The sequence below is a fragment of the Anomaloglossus baeobatrachus genome, chromosome 3 (genome assembly GCF_048569485.1).
Source record: "Anomaloglossus baeobatrachus isolate aAnoBae1 chromosome 3, aAnoBae1.hap1, whole genome shotgun sequence".
Classification (NCBI taxonomy): Eukaryota; Metazoa; Chordata; class Amphibia; order Anura; family Aromobatidae; genus Anomaloglossus; species Anomaloglossus baeobatrachus.
This window is the reverse complement of record NC_134355.1, coordinates 370,749,556-370,769,692: the sequence shown is the minus strand read 5'-3', so window position 1 is coordinate 370,769,692 and position 20,137 is coordinate 370,749,556. Positions and strand designations below refer to the sequence as shown.

General features: G+C 43.8%; 1 protein-coding gene across 2 annotated transcripts in view; it reads right to left on the bottom strand.

Moving 5' to 3' along the window:
- CEP162 (centrosomal protein 162) overlaps window positions 1–20,137 on the bottom strand; it is a 307,890-nt gene that overhangs the window by 192,339 nt on the left and 95,414 nt on the right. For both annotated transcript variants that reach the window (XM_075340157.1, XM_075340158.1), the window contains 3 exons: window positions 14,766–14,957; window positions 10,469–10,532; window positions 10,090–10,351 (listed from right to left, as the gene is read on the bottom strand). In XM_075340157.1, the coding sequence (XP_075196272.1) occupies window positions 10,090–10,351; window positions 10,469–10,532; window positions 14,766–14,957 (518 nt within the window). The remainder of the gene's footprint in view (window positions 1–10,089; window positions 10,352–10,468; window positions 10,533–14,765; window positions 14,958–20,137) is intronic.

The window sequence follows — 20,137 nt, the reverse complement described above, 5'->3', positions numbered from 1 at the left end:
AAAACAAGAAAGGGTTATACTCGCCTTTCCGAAGACAGCACAGTCTTCTGCTCTGTGCACGTGAATGCTATGTAGGGCGAACAGTCAGGAGTCTATTGGCATATGGCCCACCACCCCAGACCCCAACATGGTACCCAGGTCTGGCCAAAGGACATGAGGAGAGTCAGGCTGTCGGTACAGATTGTACCCTTCGTCACAATGTAGGTGAAAGAGAGTACGTATTTATACCCTGTTACCCAGAGAAGTCTCAAAATGAAAGCAAAGAAAAAGTTAACAAAAAAAAAAAATCTCAGACGGGTTTGAAGCAGACCCTCCTCCAACTGACGCAGAAAAAAACCTGAGGAGGTCAGGGAACAGCAGGCGAGGTATAGTGTGCTGAGCCAATTTCTTTGCTATGTAATATCAGTGTCAACCTGCAGGTCACAGAAGACTATCCCAGGGTATTGTGTCCCACTAATGAAGCGACCATGAAAAATGCAGCACAATTATCATTATAAAAGACACCCAGCATTTCACAGCACAACAGACAACATCCTTGTAAGACGCATATAAAAAGTTGAGCTCTCTGAACTGTGTAGGCGGCCTCATATGGTTAATTTACAGGAATTTACAAGAATTCAAGAAAAACATGACATTAATGCTTAGTGTATGCAGGTAGCATATTGCTCAGCGATCTATGGAATGGATAAGTTGCAAAGAAAAAATTACTATAATCTAAATAAAAAGCATTGTTTTCTAAGCTTTATTTTTTTGTGAGATTTTCTTTTGCATACTGGATAGATGTATGCAAAAACAGTGCACTCTGACATTAATACAGTCCATAAATGTATATGGATAAGATTTACACACTGAATAAGGGATGATCAGAGCCTTGCATATCAAGTGCCGAACTGTATTTGTAGAGTGCCCACTGTCTATATTCTTCTCCTAAATTATGATGTCAATCATTAATCTGTACATCATAGCACAGTACTTCAATAAATGTATGGCTTAACCGGCATGTACATGTCAGAGACAATAGAAATTGAAAGAGTTTGGGCTTACGGCTCTCAACTCATCACTTAAAGGGCATCTGTGAGTAGGATCAACCCTCCTATCTACATCTATATTGGTATGCAGGTCATAGAAAGTCAAATTAAAGGATACCTCAATATGTGTCATCCAATTGTTTATTCCCAAGAAATCCACATTTTTATTATGGAAATTAATTGTTAAGATCTATGGTACGGAGTCAGATCTTCATAAGAATCTACCTCAAGAGTTTATTTTAAATGAAAGGGGGCGTTACCAGTGCAAGTCATGTAGATCAGGAGAGCAGACTGTCAGTCATTACATGTCTCACACAGGTATCACTCCCTTTCATTTAAAATAAGGTCTGGAGGCAGATTCTCAAGCAGACCACTGTCAGGCCCATAGATCTTAACAGCTCATTTGCATATTAAGACAAACATGGATTTTTCTAGAATAAGATTTTGGATCGCAGATAGAAATGGCATAATTTTATTCAACATTTTATTCGGACCTGCATACCCATATAAATGGCTTAGAAGGGATGATCTTACTGACAGATTTTTACGTAGAGGAGGTACCTGAGCACTTCTGCCATGGTGAAAATTAGGGATTTCTGTATCTGTGAACTACGCAGTCAGGATCCACCATTCACGGGGTTGCCAGTTATCAGAAACAATTCTGTACTCATTTTAGCTTGCCAAATTATGGCAACTTGCGAGGCCCACATTATTTGTCTGTATTCCCGTGAGGGTGGGTGGTCACATGACCGAAATTATGTAATTTACATTAAATCACCAACAACTAGAGATGAGTGAACCCGTTCGGCGGCTTCAACCAGACTTTATCTAAAGTTTGGTTTGGGCCCCAGACTTTACCTGAACCCCAATGGAAGTCACTAATTGGGAAGTTTGGGTCCCCATCCACATGCAGCCAACCATAAAAAGAACACTTCCAGGGAAGGGTGAACGGGGTTTTACCATTTTTTTTTTTTGTGACATGCGATCAAGCGGTTGTTACCCCCAGTACAAGCCGTTAAAATAGTGCAGGCGGCTCGCACTGGTTTGCATACATAATGCACCCCTGAACTCTGTATTTTTTTGTAAAGTTTGTGTTTGGTAAGAACACCGAACCAGGAGTTAGCTCATCTTTACCGACAACTAGAGATATCTAATAGATGTATCCACAATAATCAAAACGATACAAAGATTTAATGAAGTGGATTTTTTGTGTATTTGATAGATATTTTAAAGGGAACCTGTCACCACTTTTTTGGGCGTATAAGCTGCGGCCACCACCACCGGGCTCTTATATACAGCATTCTAACATGCTGTATATAAGAGCCCAGGCCGCTGTGACTACAGAAAAAACACTTTATAATACATACCTAACGGTCGCTCTGCAGTGGATGAGGGCCTAATGGGCGTCTTCGTTCTCCGGTGTGGGTGCCTCCCCTTTCGGCCATCTTCAGCTTCTTTCTGAAGCCTGTGTGCATAACGCGTCTACGTCCTACACACTCGCCGGTCCTGCGCAGGCGCACTACAATACTTTGATCGGCCCTGCTCAAGGTAGATCAAAGTGCGCCTGCTCAGGGCCTGAATGCCGGCAAGTGTGGATGACATTGGACCCGTCATGCACCGCGGCTAGAGAAGAACAAAGATGGCCGAAAGAGGCGGCGCCGGCACCGGAGAACGAAGACGCCCATTAGGCCCAGCACGCGACCGTTAGGTAAGTATTATAAAGTGTTTTTTATGTAGTGAAAGCGGCCTGGCTCTTATATACAGTATGTTAGAATGCTGTGTATAAGAGCCTGGTGGTGGTGGCCGCAGCTTATAGTCCAAAAACGTGGTGACCGGTTCCTTTTAAAACGAACCCCTTAACCCCACAGCGACGGCCTAACGTCTCAAGACGTCGGAAAAACAGGGTACTTATTCTGTTCCGACGTCTTGAGACGTCAGGCCGGAAAAACCCTGTAGCGCCCCCCAGTGACGAAAAATCTCGGGGGTTTCAGCTACCGGGGGTAGCTGAGACCCCCCAGATTATGAATCGGGGTGTTTTGTATGCACCCCGTTAATGCGATCGCCGGTATACACCGTATACCGGCGACAACATAAAAAAAAAAAAAATGGCTGGTAAAATTTATTTATTTCTCATCTGACGTGATCAAACATGTCAGATGAGAAATAAATGTGAGCCCTTAGTGCCCACAAAGCCCCCGGTACCGGAGAAATCCATCCAACCCCCCCCCCCCCCTCCGGAAAATCCAAGATGGCGCCGACGCGCGCTGAAAACTCCCGCCGCCGCCGCCTCTGCATGCATTTCCCTCCGATCTGAAATGATCAAACATTTCAGATCGGAGGGAAATGTCCCCCTCCTGACCTCTCCTCCGGTCCACCGGAGCCCTCTGGTCACCGGAGCCCCCTCCGGTTCTCCAGAGCCCCCCTCCGGAGCGTGCAAGATGGCGCCGACGCGCGCTGAAAACTGCCGCCGCCGGCTCTGCATTCATTTCCCTCCGATCTGAAATGATCAAACATTTCAGATCGGAGGGAAATGTCCTCCCCCTGACCCCTCCTCCGGTCCACCGGAGCCCTCTGGTCACCGGAGCCCCCTCCGGGTCTCCAGAGCCACCCCCCTCCCCCGCATTCATTCTGCTCTTTCTGCCGCATGTGACACGTCACATGCGGCAGAAAGGTGTCCCAAGGTGTCCCCAGGTCCCCCCCAGGTCACCCCCCATCACCCCCCCCCAGCCCCCCAGCCCCCGAGCCCCCGGTCATACGTTACCTGTCTGGTGATCCGTCCCGCGATCACGCCGCCTCCTTCTTGAATGCTGACGGCGCATGCGCAGACAGCGGCTGTCAGCTGGATTCCTCCCCCGGTCCACAGTGGAGCAGCCTGTGCATCAGCGACGTCAGTCTTGCAGGGACGCTGACGTCGCTGATGCACAGGCTGCTCCACTGTGGACCGGGGGAGAGTGAGTGCAGTAATCAGCAGTCTCTCCATGTGAGGAGTGTGGTCCTCACATGGAGAGACTGCTGTTCCAGAAAATGGGGGGTACGTTCTGTGAGCGTGCCCCTCATATTCTGGAATGAGGTTAGTGCAGGTCACTCTGCCCTAAGTTGGACCGGGGCAGTGTGAGTGCAGTATTCTCAGATTACTGCACCCACACTGCTCATGGAGAGCTTGCTCTTCCAGAAAATGGGGGATACGTTCCCTGAACGTGCCCCCCATATTCTAGAAGATCCAGAGTCGGCGTGGGACCTCACGGATTACAGCGGATTACAGCGACCGTAATTTCTTTATTTTAAATAAATTGGGGAAAGAGGAATGTTTCGGGGAGTTTTTTTTTCAAATAAATTTTTTTTTTGTCTTTTTTTTTTGTCTATTACTTGACTGGGTTAGTGATGTCGGGTATCTGTTTAGATGCCGTGACATCACTAACCCCAGGGCTTGATGCCAGGTGACATTACAGCTGGTATCAACCCCATATATTACCCCGTCTGCCACCGCACCAGGGCGCGGGATGAGCTGGGGCGAAGCGCCAGGATTGGCGCATCTAATGGATGCGCCACTTCTGGGGCGGCTGCGGCCTGCTATTTTTAGGCTGGGAAGAGTCCAATAACCATGGCTCTTCCCACCCTGAGAATACCAGACCCCAGCTGTCCGCTTCACCTTGGCTGGTGATCTAATTTGGGGGGGACCCCACGGTTTTTTTTTTTTAACGCCTGGGGAGCCCTCCAAATTGATCACCAGACAAGGTGAAGCTGTCAGCTGTGGTTTGCAGGCTACAGCTGTCTGCTTTACCCTAGCTGGCTATCAAAAATGGGGGGGACCCCACGTCGTTTATTTTAATTATTATTTTTTTGGGGGGCTAAATACAAGGCTAGGCACCCTTTAGTGCCACATGAAAGGCACTAAAGGGCGCCAGCTTAGAATATGCAGGGGGTGGGACGTTATATATGTTTGACATGTATCCATTCATCCATTGTAGCATTTTAGGCTGTGCGCCCACAATCGGGATTTGCAGCGTTTTGGGCGCAGAGTGTTTTCCCTGCGTCCATAACGCTGCATTGTGCAGTAGAAGCACAGTGGAAGGATTTTTAGAAATCCCATGCCCAATGTGCTTGCCCAATGTGCTTCTTTTCTCCGCCACATAAACTGACCTGTGGCGCAGCTTCCCGAGCCTCAGCATGTCAATTTATGCTGCGGAGATGAGTGTTCTCTGCAGGTAGCATAGAGCTCCACAGCGGCCTGAACCCAAATCGTGGGCATGGGCAGCTGCGTTCTCCCGTGGACAACACTCACATCTCTGCAGGAGGCTGACACTGTGTACTAGACGCCGTGTCGCTGGCTCATGGCCACATAGCCTAAAAGTGAGACATTGGTTGCTACAGCAACATTTTTGTGAAGTACCTGTGGATTCAAAATGCTTATTATACTCCTGAATAAAATCCAGTTTCCAAAATGGGGTCACTTGTGGGGGTTTCTAATGTATAGGTACCCAAGGGGCCCTGCAAATGTGACATGGTGCCCGCAATTTATTTCAACTTTTCCAGAATTCAAATGGTGCTGCTTCCATTCCAAGCCCTCCCATTTATCCAAACAGAGGTTTTTGGCCACATGTGGGGTATCCCTGTGCTCATAAGACATTGGATAACAACCTGTTGGGTCCACGGTTTGTTGTTGTCTCTTGAAAAAGTGAGAAATTTGATGCTGAAGCAACATTTTTGTGAAAAAAATGAAAATTTTCAATATGGCAACCTAAGCTTATCAAATTCTGTGAAGTATTCGTGGATTCATACTGCTCACTATACACCTAGATAAAAGCCTTGAGGTGTCTTGTTTCCAGAATGGAGTCACTTGTGGGGGACCTCCACTGTTTAGGCACCTCAGGGGCTCTCCAAATGCAACCTGGCGTCCGCTATTGATTCCAGCCAATTTTGCAGTCAAATGGCACTCCTTCCCTTCCGAGCCCTGCCATGCGCCCAAACAGTTGATTTCCACCACATATAAGGTATCGCCAAACTCAGGAGAAATTGCACAATAAATGTTATGCTGAATTTTTTCCTTTTACTCTTGTAAAAAAAAAAGCTACCTGGTTGAAATAACAATTTTGTGGTAAAATTTTTTTATTTTTTTTTTCATGGCTCAACGTTATAAAATTCTGTGAAGCACCTGGGGGTTCAGGGTACTCACCAAACATCTAGATAAATTCCTTGAGGGGCCTAGTTTCCAAAATGGGGTCACTTGTGTGGGGTTTCTGCTGTTTAGGTACCTTAGGGGTCCTCCAAATGTGACATGGTGCCCGCAATCTTTTTCAGCCAAATTTCCTTTCCAAAATTCAAATATTGCTCCTTTCGTTCCAAGCCCTCCCATTTGTCCAAACAAAGGTTTCAGACCACATGTGAGGTATCACCGCGCTCATAAAAAAGTGGTTAACAAACCTTGAGGTCAAATTTTTGGAATTACCTCTTGAAAAAGTGAGAAAATTGATGCTAAAGCAACATTTTTGAGAAAATTATTAAAATTTTCAATATGACAACGTAACGTTAACAAAATCTGTGAAGTACCTGTGGATCTAAAATGCTCACTATACCCCTAGATAGAAGCCTTGAGGGGTCTAGTTTCCAAAATGGTGTCACTTGTGAGGGGCTTCTTCTGTTTAGGTACCTTAGCGGACCTGTAAATGCAACATGGTGCTCGCAATCTATTTCAGCCAAATTTGCTTTCCAAAATTCAAATATTGCTCCTTCTGTTCCGAGCCCTCCCATTTGTCCAAACAGAGGTTGCTGACCACATGTGGGGTATCGGCGCACTCATAAGAAAGTGGGGAACAAGTTTTGGGGTCCATTTTGTTGTGTTAGTTCTTCTAAAAGTGAATAAATTTGGGTTAGAGCAACATTTTTAGGTAAAATTAAATTTTTGCTTTTTTTCATTCCACATTGCTTTTGTTCATGTGAAGCACCTGAAGGGTTAATAAACTTCTTGAATGTGGTTTTGAGTACTTTGGGGGGTGCAGTTTTTATAATGGTGTCACTTTTGGGTATTTTCTGTCATCTAGGCCTATTGAAGTCACTTCAAATGTGATGTGGTCCCTAAAAAAATGGTTTTGTAAATTTTGATGTAAAAATGAGAAATCGCTGATAAACTTTGAACCCCTCTAACTTCCTAACAAAAAAAAATTTTGTTTCCAAAATTGTGCTGATGTAAAGTAGACATGTGGGAAATGTTATTTATTAACTATTTTGTGTCACAGAAATCTCTGGTTTAACGGTATAAAAATTCAAAAGTTGAAAATTGCTAAATTTTCAAAATTTTTGCCAATATTCAATTTTTTTCTTCAATAAACGCAAAAAATATTGTCCTAAATTTGGTACTAACATGAAGTCCAATATGTGACGAAAAAACAATCTCAGAATCACCGGGATCCGTTGAAGCGTTCCAGAGTTATAACCTCATGAAGTGACACTGGTCAGAATTGCAAAATTTGGTCTGGTCATTAAGGTGAAAATTAGCTCCGTCACTAAGGGGTTAATAATGGTCCAGCCAGGCAAAAAGTCTAAAAAAATACAAGGATAAGTATAACTACCGAATTATCATAGATGAATACATATAATAAGGTCCTTACAACCGAGGATCAGGTCAGCAAAGTAGGAGGGGATTTAGTGAACCATTAAACTTCACAAAGCAGATATACAGTTTGATAACTGTATATCTGCTTTGTGAAGTGTAAAGTGCATTCCCCCAGTTGGTATGTATCACTAATGGCAATCTGGCAGTAAAATCAACCCACAGAGTTGAATAAAATGATACCTTGATATCTGCAGTCCATTGAATGGTTCCTGAGAAATCCACATTTTGCTTAAAATGTAAATGAGCTGTTAAAATCTATGGGCTGGATGCCGATCTCCCTGAGAATTTGCCTCCAGAGCTCATGGTAAATGAAAGGGGGGCGTTACCACTGTGAGACATGTAATAACTGACAGTTTGCTCTTATGTTAGCACACAACTCTGCAGTGACATCAGAACTTGCACAGTACACAAGCGCTAACACTGTAATGAGACATAGGTTAGTGCTGCTGTACTAAAACATTTGTACTGGAGGCGTCCTGTCATACTAAATGAAAAAATAGATTTTCTCACAACTTTTATATATCCACCACCGCATATAACTGGATCTTCAGAAAGCCCATTAAGAAAACACATGAAGTCTCCTCTCACAGCTTCAGCTTCCATCTCACAAGCAGCCAGTGTGGGGGAAGGGCAGTACAGCAACTCTGACACCACTACAAACGTGTTTTTAATGAGACAAGGTTCAACTCTGCTGTACTGTGTTAGCGCTGATCAGGGCTGTGTGTGTGATGATAGCAAAGTGTCAGCCATTATATATCTCACACTGGTATTGCCCTTTTTCATTTGAAATAAAGTATGGAAGCAGATTCCCAGAAAGATCAGTGTCTGGCCCATAGATCTTAACAGTCATTTATTTGTAAGGAAATACTGAATTCTATGGAATAAGACATCGGATCGCAGATATCAAGGCATCATTTTATTCAACTTTCTTAGACCTACATGGCCACAGAGACGGCTTAGGTGGGTTGATCCTACTGACAGATTCCTTTTAACAAAAACTATCATATGGGGCTTTAAAGGGACATGAACAATCTGTATATTCAAGTTAAACTTTGACAAGAGCAGACACAATAAATATCAGTAATACACAGGTACAGCCTTGATCCACCTCACTGTAAATAGAGAGACAGATCCATATTTGTCAGTTTTCTGTATGATTGCTATATAGGATAAACTTTATCACTTATGTTGGAATTATATAGATCTTTCTTCTTGGCTTGCTGTGGAGGATAGCATCTTAAATGCCCTTATACACCATCTGCTGGCTTTATACTGAACCTTGATAGGTAATGATAAAGTACCGCCAGCATTTTTTTTGTATTTCAGCACTGGAGTGGCGCTTTAATTCTAAGTCCCCGCCCCCTGTCATATACTCACCTTCCGGTGGCTTCACCTTTTACCGACACAGCTCTGGTCCCATAGTGGGATCTTGTGACTGTAACTTCTGACTGGCTGGAAGTGAGAAGTTACGTCACAAGCTCCTAATGCACCTCTATGAGAGCCAGAACATGGATCTCAGAGATGCATTGAGTTGTGACTCTGGCACACTCCATGAAACATTGGAGCTGCCGGGAGGTCACAAATTGCCTGGGAATGACCGGAGTGGTGTAGATAGAAGATGAAGTCGCTGGAAAGGTGAGTATATGACCGGGGTCAAGGGACGTACCGTTAAAAGCATCACTCAATCGATGCAATAAAAAATACAGAATACACATATTCAGATTAGTTCACTCCCCTCAGTTAAGAGGATATGCAATTTAAGGATCAATTCTAATGTACATCCAATTGCCTCAAATCATGGAATACACATATTTAAATTAGTATACTCATCTCCATGTACCTCCCCACCATTGGTAGAAGGTTCTCCAGGAGAATCAGTAAGGTCCACAAACAATCCAAGAAAAAAACTCTGATAAGCTGCTCCTGCAGACTCACACATGGTCTTTTCAGGGAAAGGCATACGTTCCACCTGCGTAGCACATTCCTGAAACACTCCATGGAGGGAAAGTCTTTTCTAATAAATATAGTGTTTCAATGAAGTGGATTTATCTGTGAATCCTTTTGGTGTATGTGATTTGCATACTTGAGGTCACATGCTGACTAGTCTAACTTGGCTTCTCTCTCTCAAAAAAAAGACAATTGAGAGAAGCAGGATTCAACTAGTCGGCATGTGATTGCTAGTATGCAAATCTTATATCTGCAGTCATACGACCGCCCGCCCACACAATACAGAGCTAAATATAATGTCACAATTTGCCTTTCATTTCAGCCTGTACTGCTCCTTTAATCCCAATGCAGACTTTACACATAAGCTGAAATTGCTGTCCTATGAACCTACATTGAAGGAATCCTGACTGGGTCCAGTATCTAAAACCATTTGCTTTAGTGTAACATTTTACTATAATATCACTGAATATAGAAAATATGAGCAACATGTAAAATCATTCTTACATAGCCACTTCTGTTGCCGGAATGCAGAGCAAAAAATTCAGAATGACTTTTCTCTACAGAAACTGAAGGCTGCTCTTGATTTTTCAGATCCTGTTTGTCTGCGTATGTCGGAGAGAGACAGACATCCGTAGGTCCTGTATTTTCACCTTCCCAATCATGCAAGTTTTCTAAAGCTTTCTCTGCTTGGAATGACTGCTGTGGATCTTTTCTTGGTTTATTCAGAGTACGTGGAAGCATCTCCTTGTCCTTGTCCATGCTTATACTAAAGGGACATACAAAAAGCATGGAAATCAATTTGTAGAAAAACTAATAAAAGGAATCCATATTTTTATAGAATGTGATAATAGAGTGTGATAATGGCAAATGAATCATGCCTTACCTTGGCACATTAAAGGTGTCCTCTCCTCGAATACGCTGCATCAACTCATCCACAGTAGACATGTCTGTTGCACAATAAGATCAGGTTTCAATTGTTTGATAGCACATTTTACAGAGGAGATAAGTAATCGACATAAAAATTAACTATATCAGACATTGCATTACTTATCTACTAATGTCCCTGTACTTAAAGAGGTAAAATTCACTAATTCACTATTGTCTTGTTTAGTATTAGGCTATGTTCAACAGTTTTCTGGAGCAGATCAACCACAAAATCCTCCTCAAAAATTCTTCATATCTATGGGAAATCCTTTTTGTTGTTCAAATCTTGTAGAATACAAAATTATATTGTGGTACTGTGTTAGCCAGAAAATGTAACGCAAATACTTTAATGACCAAAAATGACAAAAGCATTTTAGTAGTAATACCTTTATTGACTAACCAGAAAAATTATATTTGCAAGCTTTTAGAGCATATCCTTTTTCAGGCCCCCTTCACACATCCGTGTCTCCGGTATGTGTGACATCTGTTTTCACATGTCCCCGAGACCCAGGCACACGTAGACCCATTAAAATCAATGGGTTTGTGCACATGTGCGTGTTTTCCTATGGACCGTGGATCATACGTGTGTCCGTGTGCTCCATAAGTGGACATGTCAGTTTTTCTCGGGTAGAACAGGTGTCACATGGACTGCATACTGATGTGATCCATGTGACACATACCGGAGAAAACACTGTGTGAAATAAAATGATTTCTATTCTCACCTGTCTCCAGCCCTGCTGTCTTCGGTGCTGCTGTCAATATCTTCCAACCGCTGCTCATTATGCTCATCGCATATTCACTGCACCTCGGACCAGAAGCAACAGCAACGCTGGACACAGCAGCACCATGGACAGGTAAGTATAGAAGTTCATGCTGTCCGTGTGCTATGCGGATGTCACACAGATTGCACACGCTGAACACACACGGAAACATACGCACCTACACCACTTGCCGTGCAAAATGTGTGTGTATTCCACGGACGTGTGAAAGAGGCCTTAGGCAGGTTTACAAAAGAATTAGTGAGACAAGCACAACATTTAAGAGATGTTACAACAGGACATTTGTGCATGGGAAAGATGGGGTGATGCCTCTAAACTAAGGATGAGCAAAACCGAATTGTAAAGATCTGAGTTTGTACCGAACACCGAGTCTCAGGCTAGAACGCAGACTTTAATAGAAAAACAAAACTGTGTTCGGGCACTGTTCGTATAGTAGTAAGGTATATTGGAAGGCTGCAGGGAAGGCAATCAACGAGCTTTATTGCATATGCGGAATTTGAATGTACGCTGTTGAAAACAATAAAAGAAAAAAAAAAGTGAAGTGGCCTCCCGCCTATTTTTGATAATCAGCACAGGTAAAGTAGACAGCTGTCAGCTTTAGTTGGCTGGTTATCAAAAATAGAGGGGATCCCTCGTCATTTTTTTTAAATTACTGAAATAATTTAAAAAAACGGTGTGGGCTCCACCCATTTTTGATAACCAGCCATGGTAAAGCAGACATATGAGGGCTGATATTATCAGAGTGGGAAGAATCATGGTTATTTGGCTCCTCCCAGCCTGAAAATGGAAGCCCGAAGCCACCTCAGAAGTGGCAAATCTATTAGATGTGCTAAATTTGGCACTTTGCCCTGATGTTCCTGATTGTCCTGTTGCGGTGGCAGTCAGGATAATACTTTTGAGGTTGATGTCAGGTGCAAATTTATAGCTGGCATCAAGCCCAAGGGATAGTAATGGATAGGCATCCATCAGACACCCCCATTACTAACACAGTAAGCGTACAGTTTTAAACACAAAAAAATAAGTTTATTTGAATAAATACTCCTTCCTACTACTATTTATTAATTAAAAAGACATCCTAAAAGTTACAACGTAATTCAATAGAGTAAATGTCCCACAATGCTCATCAGTTTCTCATAAGTGGTGATGTCGGTAACTTAGTGATGTCATCGCTCTGAAGAAATTCCGGGCTCCCGCTGACTGGCAGTGGCCTATGGAGCCTCGTTCTGAGAACGTTCTCAGAACAAAACTCCATAGGAATCGATGGGCATCGTGGGATATTACTCCATTGGGTTACTTCGGAACTTTCAGGATTTCTTTTTATTTAATAAATTGGTGAACGAGGGAGTGTGGGGGAGTGTTTACTCATGTAAACTTTTTTTTTCCTGTGTGTACCGGCTTAATCATGGAGAGGTCTGAAAGACGCCTATCCATTACTAACCCCAAAATTATTACCCTAATTGCCACGGCATAAGGCCAATTGGGAAGAGCCAAGCAACACACCAGGATTGGCTCATGCAATGGATGTGCCACTTCTGGGGCGCCTACGGGCTACTACCCTGTATTTCCAAAAATAAGCCCTCCACCAAGTATAAGCTTGATTTTAAGGGATTTTTGGAATAGGCTTTAAATATAAGCCCGACTCCAAAGATAAGCCCTAGTTAGTCAGCGCTTCCAGCACTAGATTATGTAATGGGACGCTAGGTTATGTTACTAACATCAAGGAGACAAACTAACGCTGGAGGCGCTGGAATAGGAGTCATGTAGCTCCCAAATCATCCTGCCACTCCCTCCCACCATGGCAGGGTAAAATCTGTTCACTCGCTCCAGAGTCCTGCCTCCTGAGTGTTGTCACCTGGTTCCCGCCTCCTGGCTGCTACTGTGCTTGGTTGCCGCTCCCAAGTCCCGCTTCCCGAATGCTGCCCCCTGACTCCTGCCTCTTGTCCACTACCGCGCTATGGTGTGGGCTTGGCTGCTGCTCCAGGGTCCCACCTCCTGCCTCCCGAGTGCAGTCTTTTGGATCCTGGCCGGCCCTACTCATTCGAGCAGCCACATGTGATGTAACAACCACTGTTCCCGAGTCCCACTCCAGACTCCCACCTACCCATGTGACCAGAAGCACCCGCCGTGTTATAGCCCCCCAAATCCCACCACAGGAAACCCCCTAGCATTATAGACCCCTAAACCCCATCACAGGCATACCCACATTAGTCTAGACCCCCAAATCCCACCACCCTTTGCCCTTGTTCACCTGCAGCTTCTTATTGATGCAGTGAACGAGGCCTAAAGATGGGGAGTGCTCATCACATCTCTCCTGAGTCTCAGCCACTCCATCGAAAGGCACGACACGCTCCAGGACCGGAAGAGACGTCGACAATACATAACAGAAATAACATCACAACTACCAGGAGCCCATACATTCTAGCATCTACTATTTGTACTGCGCATAGCAGCCTCTTTAGTGATGGACGATTAATATATACACAAAAATCAAGTGCGCTCACATCAATTGTCCATGGAAAATAAATACGCATAAAAAAAATCTCCTGGCAAAACTGTGAATGATAGTAGTCAATACGCCCTGATAATCCTAGAGCCAAACATCACAGTGTTTGTGCAATGCGAGTTCACCTTACTCGTTCTTGACTATAGTGGCCACTCGCCACACGGATACACCGGTCAGTATAGCGAGCAGCCACTAGTGTCAAAAGAGAAGAAGAATGAGAACTAACCTGAATCAGTAACAAATGCTGGGAGATTTAAACACTAAAGCCTTAGAATTGCATATGCAACTCTGGACTATTATATAGTCTTTAATTCAGGACCCATCTTAAGCTCTGACATGTATTTACAAAGTTATTCGACTTTATTATGTTAATTCTATGTAAGGCTATGTGCGCACGTGTGCGCTCTGCACCGCACCTAAAAGGTGCGCTTCAGAGCGCAGCTGAAAAGCTCCGTTCTGAAGCGCATGGTGTCGGCAGAGAACATGCGCTCTGCATGCAGCTCCTGCCATAGACAGAGCAGGGGCTGCCGGCAAAGCGCACGGAAGAAGTGACATGTCACTTCTTAGAACGCGCGCTTTGGGCAGCAACCGAAGCGCTGCGCTCTAAGACGCCACGTGCGCACGGATCCTGCACAATCTCCATAGATTATGCAGGGGACGCAGGACGCATGCAGTTACGCTGCGCTACAAAGCGCAGCGTAACTGCATGTAATACGCAAATGTGCGCACATAGCCTTAAAGTTAAAATGTTACATTTTGTTCAAAGGCACATACACAATGTAATGGAACAAGGATTGTGTCTTAATGATACAGTAGCATCGCAGGAGAAAAAGCATTGCGCTCGATTACAAGCAGCAGGTTGTCCTAAAGAATGTGAGAAATACTTTATGTAGCTGCTGTGATGAAGGTCCAGAGCTATTCCTGCCTTGATACAATGACATTTTCAAGAGAAAAAAAAAATCTATGCTTATTACCTGAGTCACCAGCATGCCCTCTGTTAAGGCTAGTTTCCTTTGAATCAATACCATGCTCATAGGGTGCAATTGTGTTGTCTGTAAGTTTAAGACAATTGTTCTGTTCATCTGTGCTTTTAATTGACGTGTCAAGGTTTTGGTAAGCTTGATGTAAAGCTTCCACATCACTGTTTGTGTACAGATTGGAAATACCTTCAAACAGAAGAAAAATTAACAACTCCATTATAGATTAGCAAGGACATGATCAGTAAAACTCAAGGAGCAGAGGTTACTGAATTCAAATTGTCTTTTATTTTATAATATCAAGCAGGGCTGTGGAGTCGGAGCTCATTTTGGAGGAGTCGGTATAAAATGCACCGACTCTGACTCCTAAAATATATAATAAATTGGGGACAGTAGTGCAATGCAGAATGTGCTGAATATTTTACTAAATAATAACATTTAGTATAATGCTTATATTTAAGTGAAAAATGTATTGTAGTACAATGTGAACATTAGACATTTACCGTATTTTTCGCTTTACAAGACGCACTTTTGTTCCCCCAAATTTTGGGGGAAAGTAGGGGGTGTGTCTTATAAGCCGAATATATGGGGGGGGGGGGGTATATGTACACTGCAGGGTCTAGGGGAGGTTGGGGCGCTGTGCTGGGGGCAGGTGAACGCTGCGGCGACAGCGTTTGATCTCCTGCTCCCGCTCATATAATATGCACAGCCGCTGTCCATCTCCGGTGGTGCTGAAATCCCACGCAGTGAGGGGCTGGGGCAGCGGTGCATATTATATGATCCTGCGCCCCCCTCACATGCCCCCCCCCCCGTGTTAGATTTGGCCCCCATGCTGCTGCTCATTCTAAAATAAAAAAGCTTTACTTACCCCCTCCAGCGTTTCTCCCCGTGTCCCTGCTTCCACTGTGATCAGGCACGCAGAGATCTCACTCTGCTGTGCCGATCACATGACCGCACTGAGAACCAGGAAGTAGAGGAACAGAAGCACGGAGGGAGACAGGAGGGAGCTCAGCGCTGGAGGAGGTAAGGAAAGAGTGTTTTATTTTACTATGGGCAGCAGCCTGGGGGCGATATCTAACACAGGGGGACTTGTGCGATCTATATAGGGGCCATGGGCAGCACTATGGGGGCGATATCTAACACAGGGGGACTTGTGCGATCTATAGGGGCCATGGGCAGCACTATGGGGGTGATATCCAACACAGGGGGACTTGTGCGATCTATAGGGGCCATGGGCAGCACTATGGAGGCGATATCTAACACAGGGGGACTTGTGCGATCTATATAGGGGCCATGGGCAGCACTATGGGGGTGATATCCAACACAGGGGGACTTGTGCGATCTATAGGGGCCATGGGCAGCACTATGGAGGCGATATCTAACACAGGGGGACTTGTGCGATCTATATAGGGGCCATGGGCAGCACTATGGGGGCGATATCTAACACAGGGGGACTTGTGCGATCTATATAGGGGCCATGGGCAGCACTATGGGGGCGATATCTAACAGGGGGACTTGTGCGATCTATATAGGGGCCATGGGCAGCACCATGGGGGCAATATCTAACACAGGGGGCCTTGTGCGATCTATAGGGCCATGGGTAGCAGCATGGGGGCTCTATCTAACACAGGGGAACGTGTGCAATCCATAGGGGGCCATAGGCAGCACAGGGGAACGTGTGCAATCCATAGGGGACGATAGGCAGCACAGGGGAATGCATGCAATCCATAGGGGGCCATAGGCAGCACAGGGAACGTGTGACATCACAAGGGGGCTATATTCAATATAAGGGACATCACAAGGGGGCTATATTCAATATAAGGGGGCCATATCCAGATTAAGGGGGCTAATTTTAGGATGGGGGGCTATGAGGGACATATACCCTATATGATTTGTTAGAGGGACACTGGCATCCTTTACCAAATTTGGGGGTGCATCTTATAATCAGGTGCGTCTTATAAAGCGAAAAATACGGTGTGTGTGTGTGTGTGTATATAAATATATATATATATATATATATATATATATATATATATATATATATACATATATATATATATATATATATACATACATACATACACACACACACACTGTGTATATTATATTATATAATATATATATATATATATATATATATATATATATATATATATATATATATATATATATATATATATATATATATATATATATATATATATATATATACACACACACATACATACATATATATACACATACATACATACATACATACACACACACTGTGTATATATGTGTATATATACACAAGATATATATGTAATCTACTGTATATTACATATTGTATTACATATTTACAATTTATTACAGTTTTTTGTGTTCTAAAGTTGTATCCAATAAATATATTTTATTTTCTATCCAAATATCTTGATTATTGTATCATAAAAATTATTAAATGTCTGATGTTCATATACACATGTTCATGTATTACAATACATTTTTCACCTAACTAGAAGCAATATATGTAGGAGTCGGAGTCGGTGCAAGAGAAATTGAGGAGTCGGAGTCGAAGGTTTGGTTTACCGACTCCACAGCCCTGATATCAAGGCATGGACAATGGAATTAATAAAAAGGCATAATACCTGGATACATAGAAGGACATACAGTGTAATCAGAAAAGTGAGTACTCCCCTCACATTTTGTAAATACTTTATTATACCTTTTTATAGGACAACACTGAAGATATGATACTTTGATACAATGTAAAGTAATTAGTGTACAGCTTGTATAAGTGTAAGGGGTACTTCTCACATAGCAAGATCGCTAGCGAGATTGCTGCCGAGTTACGGTTTTTGTGACACAGCAGTGACCTCATTAGCGATCTCGCTGTGTGTGACACTGAGCAGCGATCTGGCCCCTGCTGTGAGATCGCTGCTCGTTACACACAGTGCTGGTTCATTTTTTTGGACGTTGCTCTCCCGCTGTGAAGCACACATCGCTGTTTGACAGCGAGAGAGCAACGATCTGAATGTGCAGGGAGCCGGAGTCTGGCAGCCTGCGGTAAGCTGTAACCAAGGTAAATATCGGGTAACTAAGCGAAGTGCTTTGCTTGGTTACCCGATATTTACCTTGGTTACTAGCGTCCGCCACTCTAAGGCTGCCAGTGCCGGCTCCCTGCACACGTAGCCGGAGTACACATCGGGTAAATAAGCAAAGCGGTTTGCTTATTAACCCGACGTGTACTCTGGCTACGAGTGCAGGGAGCCAGCGCTAAGCGGTGTGCGCTGGTAACCAAGGTAAATATCGGGTAACGATATTTACCTTAGTTACCAAGCGCAGCATCGCTTCCACGCGTCGCTGGGTAGTATTCAGACCCCTTTAAATTTTTCACTCTGTTTCATTGCAGCAATTTGGCAAATTCATTTTTTTTCTCATTAAAAGGGTGGTTCACCCATATTTTTTATTGTCCTGATCGATATTATATTGAGAAACAATGTTTCTCTCAAATACCTTGTGTTCGTAATAGTGCCTGTGAGAGGCGCTATTGCAGACCGCTGTTCCCGCTCCAGTGACATCTCCGTCAAGTGCTGCACACGTCACATCCGTGCAACCGGCTGCATTCTTCGCTGCAAGCAAGAGACGCGACGCGCTATGCTGTGTTGTGAGGGAGGAGGGAGTGGGAACGGAGCAGATGGGCTGTGACAGCGGTGAAACACCGCTCAAAGCTCAGAGTCTGGAAGAATGCAGCCGGCTGCACGGATGTGACGTGTGCAGCACTTCATGGAGATGTCACTGGAGTGGGAACAGCGGTCTGCAATAGTGCCTCTCACAGGCACTATTACCAACACAAGGTACTTGAGAGAAACATTGTTTCTCAATATAATATCGATCTGGACAATAAAAAATATGGGTGAACCACCCTTTAATGTACACTCTGCACCCTAACTTGTCAGAAAAAAAACTGAAATGTAAATTTTGAAAATTTATTAAACTAGAAAAACTGAGATATATAGTCATAAGTATTCAGCCCCTTTGCTCAGACACTCATATTTAAGTCACATGCTGTCCATTTCCTTGTGATCCTCCTTGAGATGGTTCTACTCCTTCATTTGAGTCCACCTGTGTTTAAATTAAACTGATATGTTTGTGCCTTTCTAAATCAAGTCCTGTCTATACAAGACCTCACAGCTCACAGTGCATGTCAGACCAAATGAGAATCACGAGGTCAAAAGGAACTGCCCAAGGAGCTCAGAGACAGAATTGTGGCAATCACAGATCTGGCCAAGGTTACAAAAGAATTTCTGCAGTACTCAAGGTTTAAAAGAGAACAGTGGCCTCCATAATCCTTAAATGGAAGAAGTTTGGGATCACCAGAACTTTTCCTAGACCTGGCCGTCCAGCCAAACTGAGCAATCCTGAGAGAAAAGCCTTGGTGAGAGAGGTAAAGAAGAACCCCAAGATCACTGTGGCTGAGCTCCAGAGATGCAGTAGGGAGACAGGAGAAAGTTCCACAAAGTCAACTATCACTGCAGCCCTCCACCAGTCGGGCCTTTATGGCAGAGTAGCCCGATGGAAGCCTCTCCTCAGTGCAAGACATATGAAAGCCCGCATAAAGTTTGCAAAAAAAAAACACATGAAGGACTCCCAGACTGGACGACGTCACATTCGTCTTATAAATGTGCCCCTGCTATATACTGTGTAATGGCCGTGTCTGACCATACAGGGACATTGTCTGATCATACCACATCTCCTGGGCAGGAGAGGACGCAAAAGAGAAAAAAAGACATTATAGCACAGCATCACAGCCAATTCTTTTTGTGTGGAAGCATTTCTCGCCCGTTTTTGAAAAATGTTTTACCTCAAAGAATTATTTGTGATCCTATGTTGTAATGTCTGTTTACTCTCTTTTGCGTCATCCCCAACCCAAGGGATGTGATATGATCAGACCATTTTCCTGTATGGTCAGACACGGCAATTACACAGTACATAGCAGGGGAACATATATGAGATTATCTCAGCACAGACACATTGTTTTTTTAAACAGATCCAATTGTGGAAATAATTACTCTTATTATTCCAAGATCTACTGATTAAAATGAACTTTGTTTGTGGGACAAACCCTTTAAATTTTAAGCTAATCTTCCTAAACACTCGGAGGGAATTTGGGAAGGAGGCTGAAAGGACCGCCTCAAAAGTAAATCCAAACAAAGCCATAATCTGTCACTAATCTTATGTTGTGAGGCTTTTCAAATTGACATGACAGCCACCGTTCATTGCATATTCCAACCCTTTTTATCAGAAGAAAGGGCCAGTCAGAGGCTGGGGACAGTCAGGTGTTGCTTGTTTTGGACAGGTGACAGCTCCAACATGGGCACAAATTCTAT